A 22,624-nucleotide genomic window follows, 5' to 3' on the forward strand; every position below is an offset into this window, starting at 1 on the left:
CCTTCGTCGTGGGGAGGAGAAAAGGACAGGGGTGGCGTTGCTCGATCCAGACCGAGAATGGCGACGACAGAGCGTCGCGGCTGGGCTAGATCGGGAGCGGGGGGCAGCGAAAGTATGCGGGGCGTGTGAGCGTGTCAACGAATGTGTGAGTTGGAAGGGCGTCGGTATGGAGGGGAGCTCCTCGCGTCGGGCGGCTCGGCCACGAGCTAGTGGTCACGATGCACCTTAGAGGAGGAGAGGCGACAGTGAGGGCGCGACCCAGCAGCACGGGGCGACGACGCAGCAAGGTTGCTGGTGGCCGCGACGCACCTTAGGGGAAGGGAGGCGACGGTGAGGGCGACCCAATAGCGCGGGGCGGCGGGGCTGCAAGGCTGCTGGTGGCCGCGGCGCACCATAGGGAGGGGGAGACGACGGTGAGGGCGCGACCCAGCAGCGCGGGGCGATGGCGTTGCAACGTTGCTCGTGGTTGCGACGCACCTTAGGGAAATGGAGGCGACGGTGAGGGCGCGGCCCAACAACGCGGGGCGATGGCGTTGCAACGTTGCTGGTGGTTGCGACGCACCTTAGGGAAATGGAGGCGACGGTGAGGGCGCGGCCCAACAACGCGGGGCGGCGGCGCTGCAAGGATGCTAGTGGTCACGGCACACCTTAGGGGAAGGAAGGTGGTGATGAGGGCGCGACCCAGCAGCGTGGGGCGAAGGCGTTGCAAGGTTGTTGGTGGCTGCGACACACCTTAGGGAAAGGGAGGCGACGGTGAGGGCGTGGCCCAACAACGCGGGGCGGCGGCGCTGCAAGGATGCTGGTGGCCGCGGCACACCTTAGGGAAAGGGAGGCGACGGTGACGGCGCGACCCAACAACGCGGGGTTGCGGCGCTGCAAGGATGCTCGTGGCCGTGGCACACCTTAGGGGAAGGAAGGCGATGGTGAGGGCGCGACCCAGCAAGGTGGGGCGACGGCGTTGCAAGGTTGCTGGTGGCCGCGACGCATCTTAGGGATAGGGAGGCGACGGTGAGGGCGCAACCCAACAACACGGGGCGTGGCGCTGCAAGGACGCTGGTGGCCGCGGCGCACCTTAGGGGAAGGAAGGCGATGGTGAGGGCGCGACCCAACAATGTGGGGCGACGGCGTTGCAAGGTTGCTGGTGGCCGCGACGCATCTTACGGATAGGGAGGCGACGGTGAGGGCGCAACCCAACAACACGGGGCGTGGCGCTGCAAGGACGCTGGTGGCCGCGGCGCACCTTAGGGGAAGGGAGGCGGCGGTGAGGGCACGACCCAACAACGCGGGGGCGGCGACACTGCAAGGCTGACGGCGACCGACTTTCATGCAGACACGGGTGTTATGTTGTGTGATTTTTTCACACGGCTTGTTGATATCATGACTAGCTAGCACCATTAGTACATGTATGACGCACGCCGTCTCGACCCCAACCATCTGGCACCGGACAATGGGATCAGATTTTGTATGAAACCGTTGTAATCATTTAATTAGCTTTTCTGAAAACTGTCGGCATAATGCTTATAATTTTTTGAAAATAAATGATGACGGTTTTTTATTTAGCGTCCTTAATTACGATGGTTTTTGCAATTTACTCAAAAAAAACACCGATTAACCGTCCGTCACGGTGTGGATGGTTAGGTTTATGGTGATAGAACCAGGCCATCAGGATTCAACTTATGGACTTGGCTCCATTTTCCAAGCTTATTTCCAGCCCTTCAACGCTAGTAAAAAAAGTTGAAAAAGCGTCATGGTCGACTATGAAGACTTCGTTAATCTTAAAGTGACGTGTGGACTCGGCCTCTAGTGGTAGATTATGAGATGAGGCTGGTTGTAATATGTAGTATCATATACTAGTATCATGCATATGATACTACTATATGATACCACATCCGTAATGCATAGTATCATATGGTAGTATCATAGAATACTTTATTTATTGTCATGCAAGACACATAGTAGGACAACATTTAATATGATATGGTATCATGATATGATACTCAATCTTATTTTTTTTCTTCATTTAATTCTACGACATCTCATCAAAATTGTCTAGTTGACACACATAATACTAGTACATATGATACTCCCGTTAAGGGCAGCCTGAGTGGATAAGCGTACGTTCATATGTATGGGTGCTTGCGCCTGGCCGAATCAACTTGTGTCTCACACAATTTCTTTTATAAATGGAGTGCGGCATTTCCGTGGAATATATACCCGCGCGACCAGCTCACGGACGGATGGATACAGTGCAGCAGCGCACCGCTCACGGACGGACGGACGACTCGACTGACCGACGCCCGCCCACGTTGACGCCGCTGCGCCGGAGGAACGAACGTGGCAACGCGCGCCCCATGTTTCGCCCCCGCATCCACTGTTGGTCGGAAAGAAAAGGGCACAGCGGCCGTGGTCCGACGCGAACCAACCCTGCCGCCGGCGCCGGCACCACCGGCACCGCGATAGCCTCGCCGCCAACGTGCCAATCGTTTCCGGTCCCCGAAAAGCGCCGCCGCTCTGGTCGTTTGGCCGCTGGTCGTCCGCGGGCGATGGGGGATGGGGCCATGACTGGAGTATCTATCTGTGTTCAGGATGGATCACATGGGGTGGCTAGCTAGCTTGGGCGCACGAGCCACGCAAAGCCCGGTGCAGGTGGAGGTTGGATTGGATTGGACTCCACCGCGGGGCCACGGGGGGTCCGCACGAGCTCGGCCGAGACGTGCGCGGCTCAACTCGCCTGAGAAGGAGTAAATAAATGGCGCGCGCGTGCGTGCGTGCGGGCGGGCGCACCTACTACTCGTCGTGTTCGCGTAAACGTCGGTGTCGGCGTCGACGCCGGTGCCTCCGCCACTCTTGTTCTTTGCTAACCTTTTATTGGACTCGTGTGACAAGTAGGAGTACTACTACTACATCACTCCTGGTTTATTGGTCTCTTTCGCGTTTTAATAACACAGAGAATATAAATTGTAGTGTGTCGCAAAACCAATATTATTGGATTTATACTGAAAGAGGTTTTCAATGATACAGTCTTTATGGTATAAGAGCATCTCTAGTAGAGCCCTCAAACTCTAAAAAATAACCGCTTTTTACAGTTTATGTCGAAAAACGGCGTAGACTAGAACCCTTAAATCCGTAAAAAAAAATTAGAGGTCCAACGTTCAAACCCTCTCCCGACCTGTAGAAGTGAGGGTTGGGGAGCAAAATCTACCCCAACCCTTAAACCGTTCCATCCTAGCGCGGGAGGGAAATTTCCCATCCCAACTACCTCTCGCGCCCACGCCGGCCGCCTCTCCGACCGCCGCTGCCGCCGTCCCGCCCCCGGACGCCTCCACTCCACCTCCCAAGAAGCCGCCGCTCTCTCCCCCCCCCTCCCGCCGCCGCCCGCCTCGACCTCCCCCATCGCCGCTGCCTCCTTGACCTCCGCCCGCCTCGGCCTCCCAGCCGCCGTCTCCGCCTCCGCCCGCCTCGACCTCCCCAGCCGCCGTTCGCCTCGGCCTCCCCGTCCGCCGCCCGCCTCCGCCTCGACCTCCCCGGCCGCCTCCGCCACCCCCCGAGCCCTCCGCCTCCCGCAATAAAAGGTCGCCCGAGCTCTCCTCGTCGATCCGTTGGAATATTTCGTTATAAGGGTTGGGTTTGAGGGTTCTAGTCTTTGTCCCTGTTTTTCAACCCTTAAATGTGTCAAAAATGACCAATTCTCAACCCTTAAAACTGGTTTTAGATTTAAGGGTTTGAGGGTTCTACTAGAGATGCTTTAATAATGGTAGCTTATTTTTTATAGTTAAATCAAAGGAAAAAGTTTCAATTAAGTCGGATGAAAGGAGTGACGCGTACACGGTATTTTTCGCTCGACACGTGCCCTTTGTAGGCCAGCCCACCGCTTCCCTTTCCGGCCTTATCTTTTCTCGTAGGATCTCTCCCCTTCACTCGTTCACCTCGTTCTTTTCCTCCCCCCGCCTTTGTTCCGTTGCATCTGAGATGCGAGAGGACGCACATGGCGGCACCGAAGCTCCAGCCGCCGTTGTTGTGAACCAGGAGGGGACGACGGCCGCCACCGTGAGCTGCATCCCGCACAAATTAGGGGGTTGTGAGGGAGAGGTTGACACCACCACGAATCATGTGCTGCTCGCCATGGGCGACCATCATTGTTACTCTGTACGAAGGTGCGACACCGTCCACCAGTGTAGCACAACGTCGCCGCCGGTGTTGCAACGCAACATGAAGACCGAAGAAGGGTGACGCTTAACGCCCATGCTGCAACGTAGCATGCATGAGGTTGGGCTGCTGAGCGTCGGTGATGCAAGGGTTTGTGATAAGATACAATGAAGCGTTGTCGAGGATGCAGTGAAGCATCGTCGACGCTGCAATGAACCTTTCTCGGGCACTCGGGCGTCGTCGGTGTAGCATCAGAGTTATTGTTACGCCATCGGGGTTTCTACGGAGAACCGTCGGGGCTGCAACGAAGCTTCGTTGGTGCTGCATGCCGGATGAGGGCGATGTTGTCGGGTCACCGGTGTAGCGATGTCGAGGCAGCCGGTACTGCAATGAAGCCTCGTCGACGGGCACCGATGCTGCAATGAAGCCCTCCTCGTCGTCCAGTGGCTACCGGCGCTGCAATGAAGTGAGTCAACACTAACCACGGGGTGGTTCTCCTACTCGACAACACCGCTGAAGCATTGACCCCATCCCTGGTGTTGCTCGTCGGCGACAAAAATATGATGCGTGACCCACAGATGAAAGCGATTGAGAAGGGATTAACTTTATACTAACTCCAGTACAAAGTTATACTAAACTTGAAACACTTATACTAACTCTAATACAAAGTTATCCCTGGTGCCCCCGGTCCCAAAATAAATGTTTTAACTTTATACTAACTCTAGTACAAAGTTATACTAAACTTGAGACACTTATTTTGGGACGGAGGGAGTACTTGATTTCCGTGAGTTTCCACGTGGGTTTCACGCCGTGGAAAAAAGGAAGGGATTCGGGGGGACCCACGCTATGAAATTTGTCTCGATACATTTTTAATGTATTGATAATTGTTGGAAATATGCCCTAGAGGAAATAATAAATTAGTTATTATTATATTTCTTTGTTCATGATAATCGTTTATTATCCATGCTATAATTGTATTGATTGGAAACACAGTGCATGTGTGGATACATAGACAAAACACTGTCCCTAGTAAGCCTCTAGTTGACTAGCTCGTTGATCAAAGATGGTCAAGGTTTCCTGACCATAGGCAAGTGTTGTCACTTGATAACGGGATCACATCATTAGGAGAATCATGTGATGGACTAGACCCAAACTAATAGACGTAGCATGTTGATCGTGTCATTTTGTTGCTACTGTTTTCTGCGTGTCAAGTATTTGTTCCTATGACCATGAGATCATATAACTCACTGACACCGGAGGAATGCTTTGTGTGTATCAAACGTCGCAACGTAACTCGGTGACTATAAAGATGCTCTACAGGTATCTCCGAAGGTGTTCGTTGAGTTAGTATGGATCGAGACTGGGATTTGTCACTCCGTGTGACGGAGAGGTATCTCAGGGCCCACTCTGTAATACAACATCACACACAAGCCTTGCAAGCAATGTGACTTAGTGTAAGTTGCGAGATCTTGTATTACGGAACGAGTAAAGAGACTTGCCGGTAAACGAGATTGAAATAGGTATGCGGATACTGACGATCGAATCTCAGGCAAGTAACATACCGAAGGACAAAGGGAATGACATACGGGATTATATGAATCCTTGGCACTGAGGTTCAAACGATAAGATCTTCGTAGAATATGTAGGATCCAATATGGGCATCCAGGTCCTGTTATTGGATATTTACCGAGGAGTCACTCGGGTCATGTCTACATAGTTCTCGAACCCGCAGGGTCTGCACACTTAAGGTTCGACGTTATTTTATGCGTATTTGAGTTATATGGTTGGTACCGAATGTTGTTCGGAGTCCCGGATGAGATCACGGACGTCAAGGGTTTCCGGAATGGTCCGGAAACAAAGATTGATATATAGGATGACCTCATTTGATTACCGGAAGGTTTCCGGAGTTACCGGGAATGACGAATGGGTTCCGGATGTTCACCGGGGGGGGGGGGGCAGCCCACCCCGGGGAAGCCCATAGGCCTTGGGGGTGGCGCACCAACCCTTGGTGGGCTGGTGGTACAGCCCAAGAAGGCCCTATGCGCCAAGGATAGAAAATCAAAGAGAAAAGAAAAAAAAAGAGGTGGGAAAGGAGAGAAGGACTCCACTTTCCAATCCTAGTTGGACTAGGATTGGAGGACTCCTCCTCCTCCCCTTGGTGGCGCAGCCCTTGGGGCTCCTTGAGCCTCAAGGCAAGCCTCCCCTCCCCTCCTCCTATATATATGGAGCTATTAGGGCTGATTTGAGACTACTTTTGCCACGACAGCCCGACCACATACCTCCACGGTTTTACCTCTAGATCGCGTTTCTTCGGAGCTCGGGCGGAGCCCTGCTGAGATTAGATCACCACCAACCTCCGGAGCGCCGTCACGCTGTCGGAGAACTCATCTACCTCTCCGTCTCTCTTGCTGGATCAAGAAGGCCGAGATCATCGTCGAGCTGTACGTGTGCTGAACGCGGAGGTGCCGTCCGTTCAGCACTAGATCGGAGCGGATCGTGGGACGGATCGCAGGACGGTTCGTGGGATGGTTCGCGGGGCGGATCGAGGGACGTGAGGACGTTCCACTACATCAAACGCGTTTCTTAACGCTTCTGCTGTGCGATCTACAAGGGTATGTAGATCGTAAATCCCCTCTCGTAGATGGACATCACCATGATAGGTCTTCGTGCGCGTAGGAATTTTTTTGTTTCCCATGCGACGTTCTACAACAATGATTTATATATTAATGTCAAGTTTGCAATAATTTATATCATTTTAATGCCTTTTATATGATTTTATATTATTTTTGCGTGCTTTTGACTTTTTAAAAAATCTATATCAAACGGAGTCCAATCGCGACGAAATCTTTTGACAATTTTTTCCGGACCAAAAAACCACGAAGCTTGAAAGGAGTACGAGAAGACCTACACGGGTCCCACAAGGGCAGGGGCGCGTCCTCCCTCCTTGGCACTTCTTCGCGTGATACCGACGCAAAAAAAATGCATGAGATTGAAAAACTACACGATCTTGAAAGATCAAATCTTGATCAAGGCTTGGAGTACAGTGTCTATGCATGCTTGCACGGGTGTGTTCCAAACCGTCAAGACTTATTGGCAAAGAATTGAAGATCAATACTTCCTCCAACTCATGACCAATATCCTAATAGGACAGCACGAACCTATCGGTCACTCCAAGGCCGTTGGGACGTGATTAAGCCGATTTGTAGCCGTTGGGCAGCTTGCTTGGAACAAATCGCAATGCTCCTCCAAATGGAACCGTGGAATCCGACTACGTGAGTTCGTTTTCACGTCCCAAGTTTTGCATGCCATTTGCATCATGTGAAATGGTTTCAACCTTCTTGTCGAAGAGAATATGATCATGACTTTGAACCACAGTGACATGGACGACATTAGCAAAGAATGACATGATATAACAAGGAGAGAAACCCTGAAGAGGAGGATGCTTGCGTGTTACAATGGCGGCGATGTTTTCTCAACGGGAATCAGAACCAACATCGCCGATGATTTCGATGCCAGAGTTGGAACAAGTGCCGACGATGGATTCGGGGGAGTCGATGGATTCGGGGGCGACGATGACCTAGATGATGCGGAGTGAAGAGCGACGAGGATGCATGAAGTCATTTTGCGTTTTTCTTTTAAACCATGCTTTCATTTTACGCGCGAACTATGTTTTATTGTTTAAGTTTGAACTCATTTGTCGGAATCGCTGTCAAATTCTCTTATTGGGAGTGTTTTTCGGTTTGCGGGTCGACGCGGCGCCATCTGAGAAGACCCCGCGTTGTCGACCCGCAAAAAAACATGTTCTGCGGATATCCTCTTTTACGGATACGTTTTGCGGAATCTGACTCCGTCCGCACCCGCGTCCGTCTGCAAAATCTATTTTTCGTAAACTGTAAATGACTTTTACCGAGTGATTTTATATGGGCCTTGCGAGAGATGCTCTTATACTTTCCTCGGTATATCTTCCTCGAGAAAACCTAGTACTACGTGAAAGGGAAAATGGTTGACCTGGGCCTTCCGTTTCCAGCGAACATGGCGCCAGGGCAGCCGCGAGCATGTGACCCCCCAAGTCCCAACCCAGCGGCTCCAGCAAGAGGAAAGGATGCCGCGATGGAGTTATTAGAGCATCTCCAACAGTCGAGCTTCGCGCCGCGCCTAAAAAATGCGTTTGCCGCACGCTTCGGCTGGTTTAGCGTGGGGATAGGCGCGGGCTCCAAGAGCCGCGCTATAATGCAGGGCGCGCGCCGCTACAGCGGCGCGCAAAAATACAGCGCACGCATAACATTTTTTAAATAGATTGCATTTTAAAATAAAAAGGATACAAAGTTATTTTACATAGATTGCAACTAGATAGGTAGTTCGAAAACATAGATAGATAGTTTGGTGCTATATAGTTCGAAAACATAAAACTAATCCCAGTCGCTCCAATCATCTGCACCATCATCATCGTCGTTGGTGTCGTCAGAGGTTGGCAGCCAGATGTCGAACCAACGCTCATCTTCTTCAGTGAAGAAGGACCTCCCGCCTGCATTGACGATGTCGGTCTGCGCACTCGCCAATGCCTTCCGTCGACGCCTGTCCAACCGCTCCTCGCGGCGCCGGCGCGTGTCCTCCTTGCGACGCCTTGCCCAATAATCCTGCTCGTAGACGACGTCGTCCGGGTGGCGCCGGCGCCACTCCGCCATGACCCGCTCGTCCTCCTGGGCGACGAGGAGGTGGCGCTGCCGCGCAGTGTGCTCCGAACGGTCTTGTGCGGAGTTTACACGAGGCGGCGGGGCGACGTCTAACGCCTGCTGGAGCGTGTGGACGTCCTGGAAGTTCATTTGGCGGCAAGGCCTGCCTAGTCGCCACGCCGCCGCGTCAAACGCGCGGGCGGCCTCGTGCGTCGTGTCGTATGTGCCGAGGCTAAGCCGGAGATCGCCGGAGCGTATCTCGGCGTAGAACCCGCCGTTGGGCCGCTCGCGAACGCCGCGGTAGCCTACGCAGAACGGCGGCGCGGCGGCATGGTGGCGCGTCGTGGGCGGGGCGCTGGAGCGGTGGCGGCGTCGGCGCGACAGGCAGAGGGAGAGAGAGAGGAGCGGTGGCGGCGCGCGAAGGAGCGGCAGAGCGCTGCGCTTTTATAGGCGCGCGGGAAGCGGCGCGGCAAAAATAGCGCGCCAGCTGCCGCCTTATCGCGCGCGCGCGCAAGAGGTTCCCGCGCGCGCGGTTTTTTCCGCCGTCGCTGGAGCGTCATTTTATCCTGCGCGCGTTAACATGGCGGTTTACCCCGCGCGCGTTTTTTTTTGCGTCCGTTGGAGATGCTCTTAGGTGAGGTTAGTGGGCGCCAACAGCCAAGTGCTCCGGAATCTCGATCGTCCTCGGTGCAAACGAAACCGACACGCGACCACACGGGCGTTATCCCTTTTTCTTCCTCTACCGACTCCCGCTGCAGCGCTACCATACACCCAACCGCTGGAAGCGAATGGATAGATGCTGCTGCTGCTACTACTTGGCTGCACACAGCAACAGCAACAATTATCAATCAGTCTATACATTATTATCGACTAGTGTATCTTATCTATCCATCTGCCTTCCTTTCATGCTGCCCACCGAGCCAACATGCCACTATGCCAGGGGAGGGGACACGAGCAAATCTGAACTTTGTGGAACTACTTATGAATAGCAAAAAAAAAATCATAGCGTACATGGTTGATTGGTATACTACCATATAAAGTTTCACGGAGAAATGTCAACCTTGATATTCTAGCAAAAAAATAAAAATTACTTCCTCCGTAAACTAATATAGGAGCATTTAGAACACTAGTTTAATAATCTAAACGTTCTTATATTAGTTTACAGAGGGAGTATATGACAAAATCAAAGCTACTTCCTCCGTTCCTAAATATAAGTTTTTTAGACGTTTCACTCAAAGAGTACATACAAATATATATAGAATATTGTAGAGTGTAGATTCACTTATTTTACTTTGTAGGAGTATGTGAGTATATTCAAAAATATTGTTTGTAGCAATGCAATAGTAATGTCGTATTTTCCTCACTAGAGCGTCATTCCTCACGAAACTTCAGTACATGAGTAGAATGGTCCACAAAGTTTGATCTCTCGAAATTTCAGATTTCCTGCTTTTTCCTAGTTTTCCCTTGATCGAATTCGCTATCCGCGTACGCCCACGCGGAGGTCGAAGACACAGGGCTGAACATGGAGCATTCCTACAACACTGCTATTGATGTCTGTGCGCAAATCCCTGGAGTTCTCAAGATTAACAGTCCATGCATATTCGTCATGACTGGACCTTCAAAATCAGTTGATACTACCAAGAGGCCCGAGCATGCAAGCAAGATGGACATGATCACTGTAAACAGTGGCCACCGGCGGCTGAAGATCATCTACTGAAGCCTGTCACATGTCAAAACCACAGCAACTACAAGAAATGCACCAAGCAACGATCAAACTAGAACCGATATGCTTGCTTTGGTTGCATCTACATACATGGTTTCACTACACTACAAACTGTCAACAAAACCTTTGCTCCCCCCCCCCACCTCTTCTATCCGGAACCCATCACGCGCCTCCGCTCCACGAATCCGGCGTTAACCTACCGATACAGCGACATGGAGCATATTTATCACCGCGACAGCCTCGCCTTCTTGTGACCATGTCTATTAACCTTCCCATCGCCCCTCGGTGAATACGAGGACGTCGATGAGGCTATGGCTGCAACAGCCTTGTCTTTGCTGAAGGCCTTCCTCACATCCTCTTTGAGTTCAGAGAAGCGCGACCTCCGGGTGCACTGGTCCTCGGCAGTGCCGCTTTCAAGGAAGTGCAAATCGGTGGATTCTTCGATGAGGAACTTGTCGAGAACATCCGAACAATGCGGGAAGTACTTTCGCCCTAGCTCAACTGAAATACAAGCACAAGCCTATTTAGTAAAAAAGAGTACTAATACAGCCTACATAGCATCAGTTACTCTGTGAGCTAAATCAGTCAAGTAACAGTGACACATTTATCACAGAAGAAGAGTACAAGAAGAATATAGAAGGGGTCTGGATAAAACTCTTATCTGCAAATAGTTTATGTAGCTTAATGCAAAACAGGTCATGTAAGTTGAGGAGATATATGGCAAAGAGAAAAAAGAGCAAGGTTGAAGACCAAATCTCTGTCAGTTCGAGCAAACACTCTTTCATTCAACAGAATCTAAGCCAAATTAAATCTTGTATGCTAGGTCTCGGAAAAGATTATCACATACCAGGACAACAATCTATATGCCCTTTAATTAGTTCTTATCCCACAAGATTGAACTATACCGTAAGTTGTACATGACGACACTTTGGGCTGTTAATGTGTCCTTCGCTATACTTCAAAATTGTATTCAGAAGTAAAAAGATTCAGAACTCCTTAAACTAGCCATTTTTTGCTCAAAGATCATGATTATGAACATAGGCATCAAGGCTTGAAAATACTGAAAGCGTTCCCATTTTATGACACATCGTCATTATGTTAAAATCACCTGTCTTTGTCAAGGCGTCAAGGCGTTCACGCAGTCTCTTGTTCTGCATTGTAGGGGTCTCATTTAGGTCAACCTCCTTCAGTTTATTGAAATTAGCTGACGTGAGACCGGCAAACTCTTCGGTTGAGTCAGCTTGTGCTATGCGCATGACAAGCTTGGCTTCGGAAGGGAAGAATATTCTTGCAAAGGCAACTGCATAGAGACACAGGGGAAAAAATCAGCAATCATTTTAAGAATTGTATGCTTGTTTCTAGCTGGGAAAATAAAAGGAAACAGCAGCATAACTCTGCTGATATTGTTTTCAGTACTAGATTTCCTCCTTTTTGTGCTACATAACATATCAAGTAAATGTAGCTTATCACTATCACAAACAGCACATACTAAGAAGGAAATAATTCGATCTTCCATGATACATATGATATTTGAAGAGAATAACACAGAGAGTTTCAGCTAACAGAGCATATTGAGAACCCAGTGCGACAAAAAAATAAGACTGTCAGAAACCCGTGCCTCTAAATTCAAGAGACGGGAAAGAGCGCCGAATTCTCAAAACTCTCTCTACCATGAGATCACAATACACACACACCACAGCACAAATACACCTTACTATGTTCTTACTGAGAAGGCCAACTACAAAATATATTTAAACCAAAGCAACATGTGCAAACCTCTGTTTTCCAAGTTTATGAGCCTCATGTGGAAATTGTCGACCAGCAAAGGCGTGGCGACCGAAACTTCCGCCGAAAGGAGCTCCTCAAAGATGAAGGACTTCCTCTTGATCTCCTGCTCCAATATGTCGATACACAGGTAAGCCTTGCTTCTCTCCTTACACTTCTCAAACTTCTTGTTGCAGTCTTTCTCCGTTGTCAATCTCTTGCAGATGGTAAGCGCGTCGCGCCCGTCCCGCGTCCTCTCCACCACCGACGCGCCCTTCTCGATAAGCGAGAGAAGGATCTGCGGCTCTCGCCTCATGCATGCCAAATGCAGCGGCGTGTACCCGCTGTCATTCTTCAGGTTGACGTTCACGCAGTCGCCGGCAGGGACCAGCTTCAGGATTCCAGCCAACACTTTTGGTTCACAATAGGCAGCAGCATAGTGTATGGCAAATGCATCATCCAAGGTGATCCCAGACTCCTGCAGGAGCAGGCCGACCAGGTCGACGTCGTCGCAGTCCAATGCCTTGTGGATGTTCCTCACCTTCCTGGCGTGCTCGGGGTCCAGGATGAACTCGTCGGAGTCGTCGTGCAGCGAGTATCGCCGGAACTCCTTCACCTTGGCGAATGCCTCGTCTGGCAGCTCCTTCTCGAGGTACCGGCTGTCGACGCTGGATCCTGCCACCCTCTGGATGCACTGGCTGAGCAGCTCATGGAGCTGGCAGGTGGACGCAACATGAACAATGGCCACTATGTCCTCCACCAGAGCTATGTTTACAAAGTCTGACAGCCGACGCTGCAAAAATCAAAAACACAATCACTTTGTTAGGAGCAATTCTTTCACATTGGGGTGATTCACTACTGATCAACTTCATTTCTTTCAGCAGAGAAGACGAACAATTTGCAGTACACATATTATATCACTGACGGCACTGTGGCAATGCATCGTCAGGTAATATATATGTTGTGTCTATGGCTTGTTACCTGGAAGAGCGAGACGAGCTCGGAGATCTGGAAGCCGGCGGCGGCGTAGGTGGACTCGACCACGAAGTCTATCGCCGGGCGGCAGGCCTCGTGCGGGCACAGCTCGTCGACGCAGACCGCGGCGTCCCGCGGCGGGGGCCTGAGGCGGCCGGTGTAGAGGTAGCCAAGGACGGCCACGAGGGCGTCGCGGCCGATGTGGCGGCCGCCCGGGACCAGGTCCGCGAGCTCCAGCCGCGGCCTCTCCTTGTCGTCGGCGGCGAGCGAGGAGAAGTGGTCGAGGAAGAAGTTGCTCCTGGCGGCGAGGATGCAGCGGTGGACGCCGACGACGGCGTCCCCGGCCGCGAGGACGACGTCGGCGTCGGCGCAGCCGAGGAAGGCCGGGTCGAGGAGGCGCTCGAGGTTGGCGCTGAGGCGGCCGAGGCTGACGGCGTCGAGGTCGGCCGCCTGCTCCGCCTGCTGCTGCTGCGGCGAGGACGAAGGGGGCGGCGAGGAGGAGGAGTAGGTCACCGTCGACGTCTCCATGTACGTAGGTAGCGTGGACCGGGAGGAGGCAGGCAGGGGAAACCACCACCAGACCAGGAGAAGGTTCTAGAAGCTCGCGTCTACTTCATGGCGCAAGAATCCGAGCTCCGAAAGGGGCAAATCCTCCTCCGGCAAGAAGCCGAAAGAAGCAAGCAAAGAAACGGCAAGATGTCACGAAGGAAGCATGAAATAATCTCTACTCTTCCAAGAAAGCCCAGCGGAAATCTGCAAGGGAAACGGAACGCGGAGGCGCCGGAAAAATATGCTCTTATCGGGGAATTTCGCGGCTGGCCGGAAAAGGATTATCCCTGCGCGTCCGCGGCGCGCCTTGTGTTTGGATGCTTCCGCGAGATACCGTCCACACGCAGGAGGCAGAAGAAGAGGGACAGCAACGTGCGGGATTTGTTTGGGACCTTTGGGTGGTGCGCGTGAGGGTGAGGTGTGGGGCGTCGGGGGTGGTGACCGGCTTACCGGACGTCACCGCGGTGACGTCGCCACCGCCGGGAGAATAGTCGCGTGGGAGGAGGAATACTCTAGTCCGAGAAAATCGCTGCGGGTAGCGCGAGGTCGAGGTGTGCTACTGCTACTGCTCAGTCGACATGGCATGGCATACAGAGTGTGTACCGGAAGACCACCGGTGGTGGAAGCGACGACCGGCGACGACGACTTGACGGACGGGTGATTGCTCGACGTACATGCTCTACAACCGCTCCTCCCTTTACATGTGTATATATTTTTTTTATAGAAAAGGAGGCTTAGCCCCAGCCTCTGCATCGAAAGATGCATACGGCCATATGATGTATATATGTATATATGGTGCACACAACCCTGCAAGTCCAAAAATCAATCGACACACAATACTCCCGAATTATTCTTTTGATGGGTAAAATACTTTATTTCGCGTAGAATGGTCATATCATTTACAAGAAGAGAAATAAAATCCGGGATAGGATTCTCCCCTAGTCCACACGATTGGCTATCGAATGAAATGTAACTATAAGCAACTTCTTGATTCTCTTTCCGGAAAAAATGTTCATAGCAATTTTTTGTGAAATCCATAGCCATCTGCTTACACTCTAGAACCAAAGCCGCATCAGCTCCTCGATAGTCATCCGTTCATTGCATTGCATCCACCACGGCCATGCAATCGGGTTCAATTTCAACACTATTGCAACCGATGTCTGCTACGGGATATAGCCTGTTCCTGATGGCTTGAAGCTCTGCTGATTCAGCATTGTGAACGTGTGGTAGAAACCAGTTTGCCGATGCAACAAAGTCATCATGGTCGTCGCGAACAACAACACCACATGTACCTGATATAGTATCTTCATGAAAAGTTGCATCAACATTTATCTTGACCAAACCGCGACTAGGTTTTACCCACATATGATCACGCTTCCGAACCTGTACCTGGGAAGTCTTTGACTTTATGAAATTTATAGGTAGAACTCGAATAGATATTGCAGCTTTCTCAGCTGTTTGAACAGAAACTCCCTTAACAACCTGCTAGCGTTGCCATCAGATGTACCACGCCGCTACGAGTGTCAGTTCCGCTATTGGAAGATCATTCGAAGTAGCAACAATTTTTGAAAGAATTTCAAGTGTTATCGATCCTGGTCGATCTTCCAGTATAGCTGTGTTAATAACTTCTAGCATACCAAGTGCGTCCCATATTTCGTTGGCTCGATTGCAATGAAACAAACAATGTTTGATATCTTTGACTCCAATTGCACAAGTAGGACACTGCGGCGAACACGGAATATGGCGAGATGCTACTACGCCATAGCAGGGGAGAACCCCATGCGACACTTTTCATGCAAAATGTTTCACTTTACGAGGGACTCGCAATCGCCAAAGGTCCTTCCACAATGGATTTACATTAACACTATTTTGCTAACATAGCAAGATAGAAATTGTGAAGGTCCCTAAAGCCCAATCCCCCATTCTTCTTCACTATGCACAATTTCCTCCAGACAAACCAATTTGTCTTCCTCTTCTCATCATTATCTCCCCACTAAAAGCCAGAAATCTCATCATTTATTGATTTGCAAATTCCTTTCGGCAACTTAAACACTGACATAGCATACGATCAGCACAGTACAATAGAAAGAAATATACGGCATTTGCTAATTTAAAGGTTGGGCCTCGGCACCTGGCTAGGGGCCAGTGAATTTTCCGGACCGTTCGATGCAAAACGAATGAATAGATGTTTTTTTTCAACCTTATTCATCTTCTTTCTAAAAACTGCCCATGATTACTGGCATAACTGCCTACCTTCGCCACCTGTAGTTGGCGGCGCTCCCGTGCTACCCGCGCTGCCCCGCCTCACTCTCGCCTACCATCGCACACCGTCGTGTTGGCCCCATTCGTGGCCATCCCTTACGCACACACCAAACTTTCAACCTTCGTACTCTCCTCCGTCGGTGGCCACGGATCCTTACCAGCCAAAGTTATCGATGGTGGCGCCACGTCGCCCGTTTTCTTCCCAACGAAATTCACTGGCCCGAATACGAATTTACATGCAACTTACTTCCAGCTAAATCATTTTTAGTTTGTGCGAGAAACTCTTTTTGCTATGTCGCTCAAAATTAAACGATACTAAAACAAAGCCTGCAACACAAAGAGATCTGCAAAAAGAAAAAAGAAAATGGTAGTAATACACTAGTAGGTTATGACCAATAAATACTTCAATCTAATTTACTAAACTTTGATGTAAAATACGAGCTCCTCGTACTTAATTAAATTCTGTGGTGGTGCTCCCTCAATTTCCTTTTTTACATCGCTTATTAGATTTGTCCACCTGCTGAAAAATGTCAACATCCACAATACTAAGTTTATTCAAATGACACCTTTTCTTTTCTTATAAAGTTGATCTCGGGCAAATCTTAGGGCATAACCAATGCATAGCAGATGATGTCTCGTATGCCATATACAATCGGATTTTAGGAAAAGTAGATTCAATTGAGAAAACGGGATCCTTTGCACGAGGCGGGTGCTTGAAGAGAAAAAAATATGATACATGTAAGAAGCTAAAAAAATTAGAATGAAAAATAGATATGCATGTGTATTAAAGTCTTTACTTTCTATTCTTTGATGAGACCCATTAGTGATAGCTTGCATTGAATAAAAAAGTCAATACAGATGCTTTAAGCTATTTTTTGTCACGGGTCATCATTGTATATGCTCTTATGTGAAAATAAAAAAGAAACTGAAAGGAATAGTAGTGCCAAGAGTCCTTTTTTTAGAAAAGGAGGATGACCCCCGGTCTCTGCATCTAGGAGATCCATGCGATCATTTTATTGATTATTCCCGAAGACCTTACAAAGTAGTACAACAATATGCCTGAATCCACCATCTTGGCAACATTTGCCGCTACTCCTATCCATATGATGAAGGGGTGCAAGCTGAGCCAAATACCCATACCTCTCACCTAAGCCTAACATCTAAAGCCGGAGGCTCCGACCGAGCCATATATCGGGTCGGGGGCACAAACCGGTGTGACACACTCACATGTGTCGCCGCCACCATCTTCCATCGGTTCATCTTCAGAACAGATTGAGGTGCCATCCTTGACAGGTGCCTCCGCCATCGACGCCACCATGACGCCAAATGACGACCTCCAACTACGCGAGTCCATCTCCAAGCAACAGGCGTAGATCCATGCTAGGATAAGGTCGCACCACCGCCGTCGCCCACCACCCACAAGCGTCACCCAGCCCCAAGGTTCCCAAAGCGGCGCCTTCAAGAAAGGAACGATGCCGTTTTTGCCGCCGCCGCCCAACAAAGTTAGGGCTTTCGCCCGGGAGACCTAGGGAAAGGGGAAGTGAGGGGATCAGTCCATACTGACGCCTCCAAGGAGGGGAACGACACCCTCAGGCGTCGCCGTCGACACGGCCGTCCATGGCCAGCCAGGAATTTCGCCCGAACTAGATCCCTGTCACCAACAACGCCTCCTGTACAGAACCGACGACCCAAGAAAGCGCGACCCGACCAGGTTAGCCTGCACGCCGAACATGAGAGGAGGGGATGCGTCAGATCGTGCGCACCGACCACCGCAGAAGTCGCCGCCGTTCGCCAACGACCACTGGATCCCGCCGCCCGCTCGGCCCGGACGCGAGATCCACCGAACACACGGCTGCTAGCTTGCCGTGCCTCGTCCATTGAGTCGCCACTCCAGATCCGAAATTATCCACGCAGAGGCAGGGCAGTCAAGGCCCCGCCGCCACGATCCTTGATGCCCCGGGCATGCCCGGCGGCTGCCTCACGCACCGGCGAGGAAGGGATGGAGAGGAAGTGGGGCAGCTAGGGTTGGGAGGGGGAGGGAGGGGGAGTGGTGAGGAGCGGGAGGGTGAGTCCGGGGAGGAGTAGTGGTGCCAAGAGTCTGGTAGGAGCAAAATAATGATCAAATCCAGCCCCACGTATCTCGCAATTGTTTTTCCAGCCCCACATTTTGCAGAATAAAGCAAAAGAGGTAGATGCGGGGTGAACGTTATTGTTGTCATTTCTCTGCCGGAAGCATTTATGATCTCGCTTTCGGTTTCTCTTGTTGTGCCTCGTATCATCCTAGTAGTATGAGTATACGATACGATGTTACATTAATAAATTATAAATTAAATACAGAGAGATGCATATACGGTGGAACATGCCCATGGAGCATCTCACATAAACAAAGCCTCCACTTGATTCGCAAAGGTCAAAGCCTAACCGTACTAGCTAGATCTAACGCGGATATGGTCATGACCATGCAACGCATACGCATGCAGCTATGACGATATTCAACCCCTTGGTTTGGTTCATACTCCCTCTGTACCTAAATATAAGTCTTTTAAGATATTTCATTAGGTGTCTACATACGGAGTAAAATAAGTGAATCTATATCCTAAAATATGTCTATATACATCCATATGTAGTTTATTAGTGAAACTCTTAGAAAGACTTATATTTAGAAACGGAGGGAGTAGATCACACTACTCTACCCTCGTTCAAAAGATCTCTGCCATGATGACAGAGCCCTACGCGTGTGCTGTTCAGACTTTCGTAAAACCCCTTACATTTGTTTCGGGTTTGTCAGAAAAATATGTGTAGACCACTTGACAAACAGATATAATTCCATGTTGGATGATTTTTATGAGCCGTATCGCACGATATATAGTTTGCTTTGGAGATGCCTTTAAAACCGTGCAGAAGAGCTGTATGAGTTAAATCAAAAGAGAAGGGTCGGCAAAAGAATGATGTGGCAAAAAAATAAATAAGAGAAAGAGATTTATGATGATCCTACAAGGAAACGATGCTAACAAGACATATAGGGATGATATAAAGCGTCTGTTTGGATTTTTTTTTCTTTCTTTCTTTTTCTATACGATTATTGATCGAACGTGTTCGCGGATATATGAGAGTTCGTTTGAAACGTCCCGTTATAGATGTTCTAAATGCGTGGACCTTCTACTACGGAAAGCGAGAAGTTGGGTTAAATACACACAGACAGGCGCATGTGCGTGTAACATTCATTTGTCGTGACGTCCAGGATTGCTAAGTCAAAAGCCTAGGAACAGGAGATGGATCGATATTCCATAGAGAAATATCCGTCCACATGCTGCTATTGCTATTGCTAGGTAGCAGCAGCCGAGCAAGGTCAAGGCCGAGAGGGAGAAAGATATCGGGCTCGAACAATATCATTCCATAGCGTGGAAATGGAATGGCAAAGCGTGTTAGGCTCAACCAAAGTGTCAAGTGTTATGGCATGGAGATGCATGTATTTTCTGCCCGACGGCTCGGACGAGATGACACGCGCTCCAATCAATGCCGTATGTATGCCGAGCTGTGACACGGTCGGCGGTCCCGGCGCCGGTGCACGCCCCCTTGGCCTGGATCGAGTTGCAACACGGTTGGGGGCTGATTTTCATGTTTTGACCTTTCTATGAAAGTTGATCTCTGTTTAAAAAAATGGGAATCTGATTTTTTTTTATCGTCAGCATTCATAGCGGTAGAGTATAACAACCTATCGTTGAGGTCCCTCACGATAGGGATGCATGTTTTATCGTAAAATATATCTAAGTATCGGATATAATGCGTGTTCACATCTACTGTCAACAAGTTTGGTCATAGGGGTGTGTCATGCTGATGTAGATAAGTTTTCTATCATCAGAAACCTCGACAATAAGTTGACATACCTATCATCATGGACCTTGACGATAAGAAAAAAAATCAAATCTTGATTTTTTTTTACAGACCAAGTCATATCTCGAATTTTCACAAAATGATTAAGACACGAAATACCTGACCATGGGCAGCCCAGCCCAGACGGCCCAACCCTAAAATCCCAGATCAGACCGGGCCTAAACTTGCCACAGGGTCGGGTTCGAGTTTGGAATTTGAGTCCGACGGTCGGTCCTGGCCGGGCTTGGGCTTGAGGAATACAATTTTAAGCTATACTCGGGCCGGGTTGGTCGGACCCAGTTGGGCTTTTTTGGTTTGGGGTTAATCTTAAACCCAATATTTAGACCCAACGGTCGGATCCGGTTTGGAACCAATATTTAGGCCCAACGATCAGACCAGGCCGGGCTCAGGCCTGGGTTTTCATTGCTGGGTTTTTTTGGTCCGACCTGAAGCCCGGTCCGGCCCGGCCCGGCCCGAAGTATGCCAGTATATACTCCACGTCCATGCCCCAAACTCCGTGGCCGACGTTTTCCGGTCGCCCTCTCCACTAATTTCCTTCGGCGTTGCCGACCGCTTCGTGTCTTTGTTGGACTGCGGATGCGATGTCACTTGTGCATGTACGGCAGCCATGGGAGCTTTCGTCCACCAGCTGATTGATGTGATTGTGATAAATTCGCTTCGATGTGCTGCACGTGTGGGCGGGGTTCCGCAGGTTGCTTTTTTACTACCTGCCATCTCATAGGAGAGCTTCTTCTTTGAGGTGTGTTATTAAAGCAACTTCAACCGATCTGATCCAAACAAACATGCTTTTCATCTGTTTAGATCGTCCGCGTGTTTGTCCATTTTCGGTTTTAGATTGAGTTGGTCGACCCATTCAACGAAAAACAAGTAAACAAGAATACTGTGATAGTAAAATAACAGAAGAGAGATGAATGAATGTGGGTGAGCGAATTAAATAAGTGGAGAGGGGTGGATGAGTGACAAATGTGTCACGTCCGGACACAGACGGACGATGCAAACACAGAAAACGTCCGCTTTGTGTCCGTCCGCGATCCAAATGCTATCCAAATTTGGGATATAAATGGGTCCGAGCGGTTACAAAACGCACACGAAATAGAAATGGGTATGTGCGTTGGGCGACCGTTTTTGTCCATAATGACGCGAAAAGAAATGGGTGGACGAAATGGGTCACCCGATTGAAGTTGCTCTGAGAGCATCTACAGTCGGAATTTGCAAATCCGGCATCTAAAACGCATGCGGACGCATTTAGATGCATCCGTAGACATTGACCGGACGTGCCTCATATTTCTCTCTTCATATTCACGCATCTCATATCTGACGTCCTATATCTATACTATCCATGCAAAGTTGAGCTATTCTACGTGATCAAACATGGACAACAAAATCAGCTTTAAACGAACATCAAACATCAGTAAAAAGATCATCTCAGTTCATCGTACATACTTCTTAAATTACTACTACTAAAAACTATATAAACATTGCATAAGGGGGAGAGTGAGGGCAGATCACCACTTCCTCACCGACCCTTTGCCCTTCGGGTCGTCGACACAACTATAGTTGTCCGCGGCTGGAGGAGGGTCGGAGGACGAGGTGTCGCTATCGCCACCGTCAAAGTTGGACTCCGAGAGGACGATGAGACCTTTCATCCGACGGACGTCTCTGTCATGCTGCCGCTTCATCTTCGCGAGCCAGGCCTTCTCCTCCGCTAGCTCCTTCGCCTCGCACTCAGACTGCTCAATAGCAAGACGGAGCGCCTTGGCGTTCTTCCGTCGAAGGCGTCGAGCGTTCGTCTCCGCCGTCGTGAGAGTTTAACAATACACCCATGCAAGGAGGTGTTCGTCCTCGTCAGGCTTCGCTGGCATCCCGCGACGGCGGCTCGCGGACAGCTCCGCTTCGCTCTCCCTTGCCACATGCCTCTCACGGAGGGCGGTGCATGACTCCGGTTCTGGAGTGCGCGTGCGGGCCAACGACGCGGTCACTAGGACCCAACCTGCCCGCATGGAGGAGCGTCCGACTGGGGAAGGATCGCGCGTTGGGCAGGTGCGGACTGCGCAGTCCTGGCAAAGCTGTGCATGGGCCGGCAGGGCCTAGCTCTGGCGTCATAGCTCTGTCGGTGCAGGAGTTGCGACCGAGTTCCAGATTCGGAGCTGCCGTCGGTCTCCACCTTGCACCACTCCAAGGCGATGCCGAGGGCCAGCTCCTCGTTTTAGTCGACATCAGAGCCGGAGGGGTTGTTGGAGCTCGACATTGCACTCGATGAGATCGTACTCAGAGAGGGAGAGGAGAGGACGAAGCGAGAGAGAGTAATCTAGGGTTCAAAAGGAGGCACCAGGAGTGGGGATTTTGTGGCCCAGCGGTGGGGTCAGTGGTAGGATAGGCCCGTCAGCAGAACGTGCCCGGGCATGACCGGGTCGCCCCATATCCGTCCTATATTTAGGTCGGATATGAAGGGTGCCGATGAGCCGGACGTTTCAGGCTGGTTTAAGATGGACTACTCCTTATTTACACAAAGTATGGCAATACTATCGAGAGTGATGCATTCCCATTACTCTTTGCTATTTAAATTTATAGGAAGTTTGGAACTCATGAACCTTAGAGTGAACTCTCTCAGGATTGCAAACCTAAACCAAAATAGCTT

At 50.2% G+C, this 22,624-nt stretch overlaps 1 protein-coding gene across 1 annotated transcript; it reads right to left on the reverse strand.

The window, feature by feature from the left end:
- Window positions 1-10,591: 10,591 nt before the first annotated feature.
- Window positions 10,592-14,410, reverse strand: LOC123447016 (BTB/POZ domain and ankyrin repeat-containing protein NPR3-like). The gene is made up of 4 exons (XM_045123570.1): window positions 13,288-14,410; window positions 12,319-13,099; window positions 11,651-11,842; window positions 10,592-11,043 (listed from the first exon to the last, which is right to left on the reverse strand). Exons 1-4 carry the CDS (start codon window positions 13,807-13,809, stop codon window positions 10,769-10,771), a joined length of 1,770 nt encoding a protein of 589 aa, XP_044979505.1. The 5' UTR covers window positions 13,810-14,410; the 3' UTR covers window positions 10,592-10,768.
- Between the last annotated feature and the right edge of the window lie 8,214 nt (window positions 14,411-22,624).

This window comes from Hordeum vulgare, chromosome 4H (assembly GCF_904849725.1).
Source record: "Hordeum vulgare subsp. vulgare chromosome 4H, MorexV3_pseudomolecules_assembly, whole genome shotgun sequence".
NCBI lineage: Eukaryota > Viridiplantae > Streptophyta > Magnoliopsida > Poales > Poaceae > Hordeum > Hordeum vulgare.

What these genes read in the sequence shown, in the direction of transcription:
- LOC123447016 (XM_045123570.1), bottom strand. Translation starts at nt 13,809, where the DNA reads ATGGAGACGTCGACGGTGACCTACTCCTCCTCCTCGCCGCCCCCTTCG. An exon ending in AGCTCGTCTCGCTCTTCCAG is followed by an intron (nt 13,100 to 13,287) that starts GTAACAAGCCAT and finishes TGATTTTTGCAG; the next exon opens with CGTCGGCTGTCAGACTTTGT. An exon ending in TGACGCCTTGACAAAGACAG is followed by an intron (nt 11,044 to 11,650) that starts GTGATTTTAACA and finishes CTTGTATTTCAG; the next exon opens with TTGAGCTAGGGCGAAAGTAC.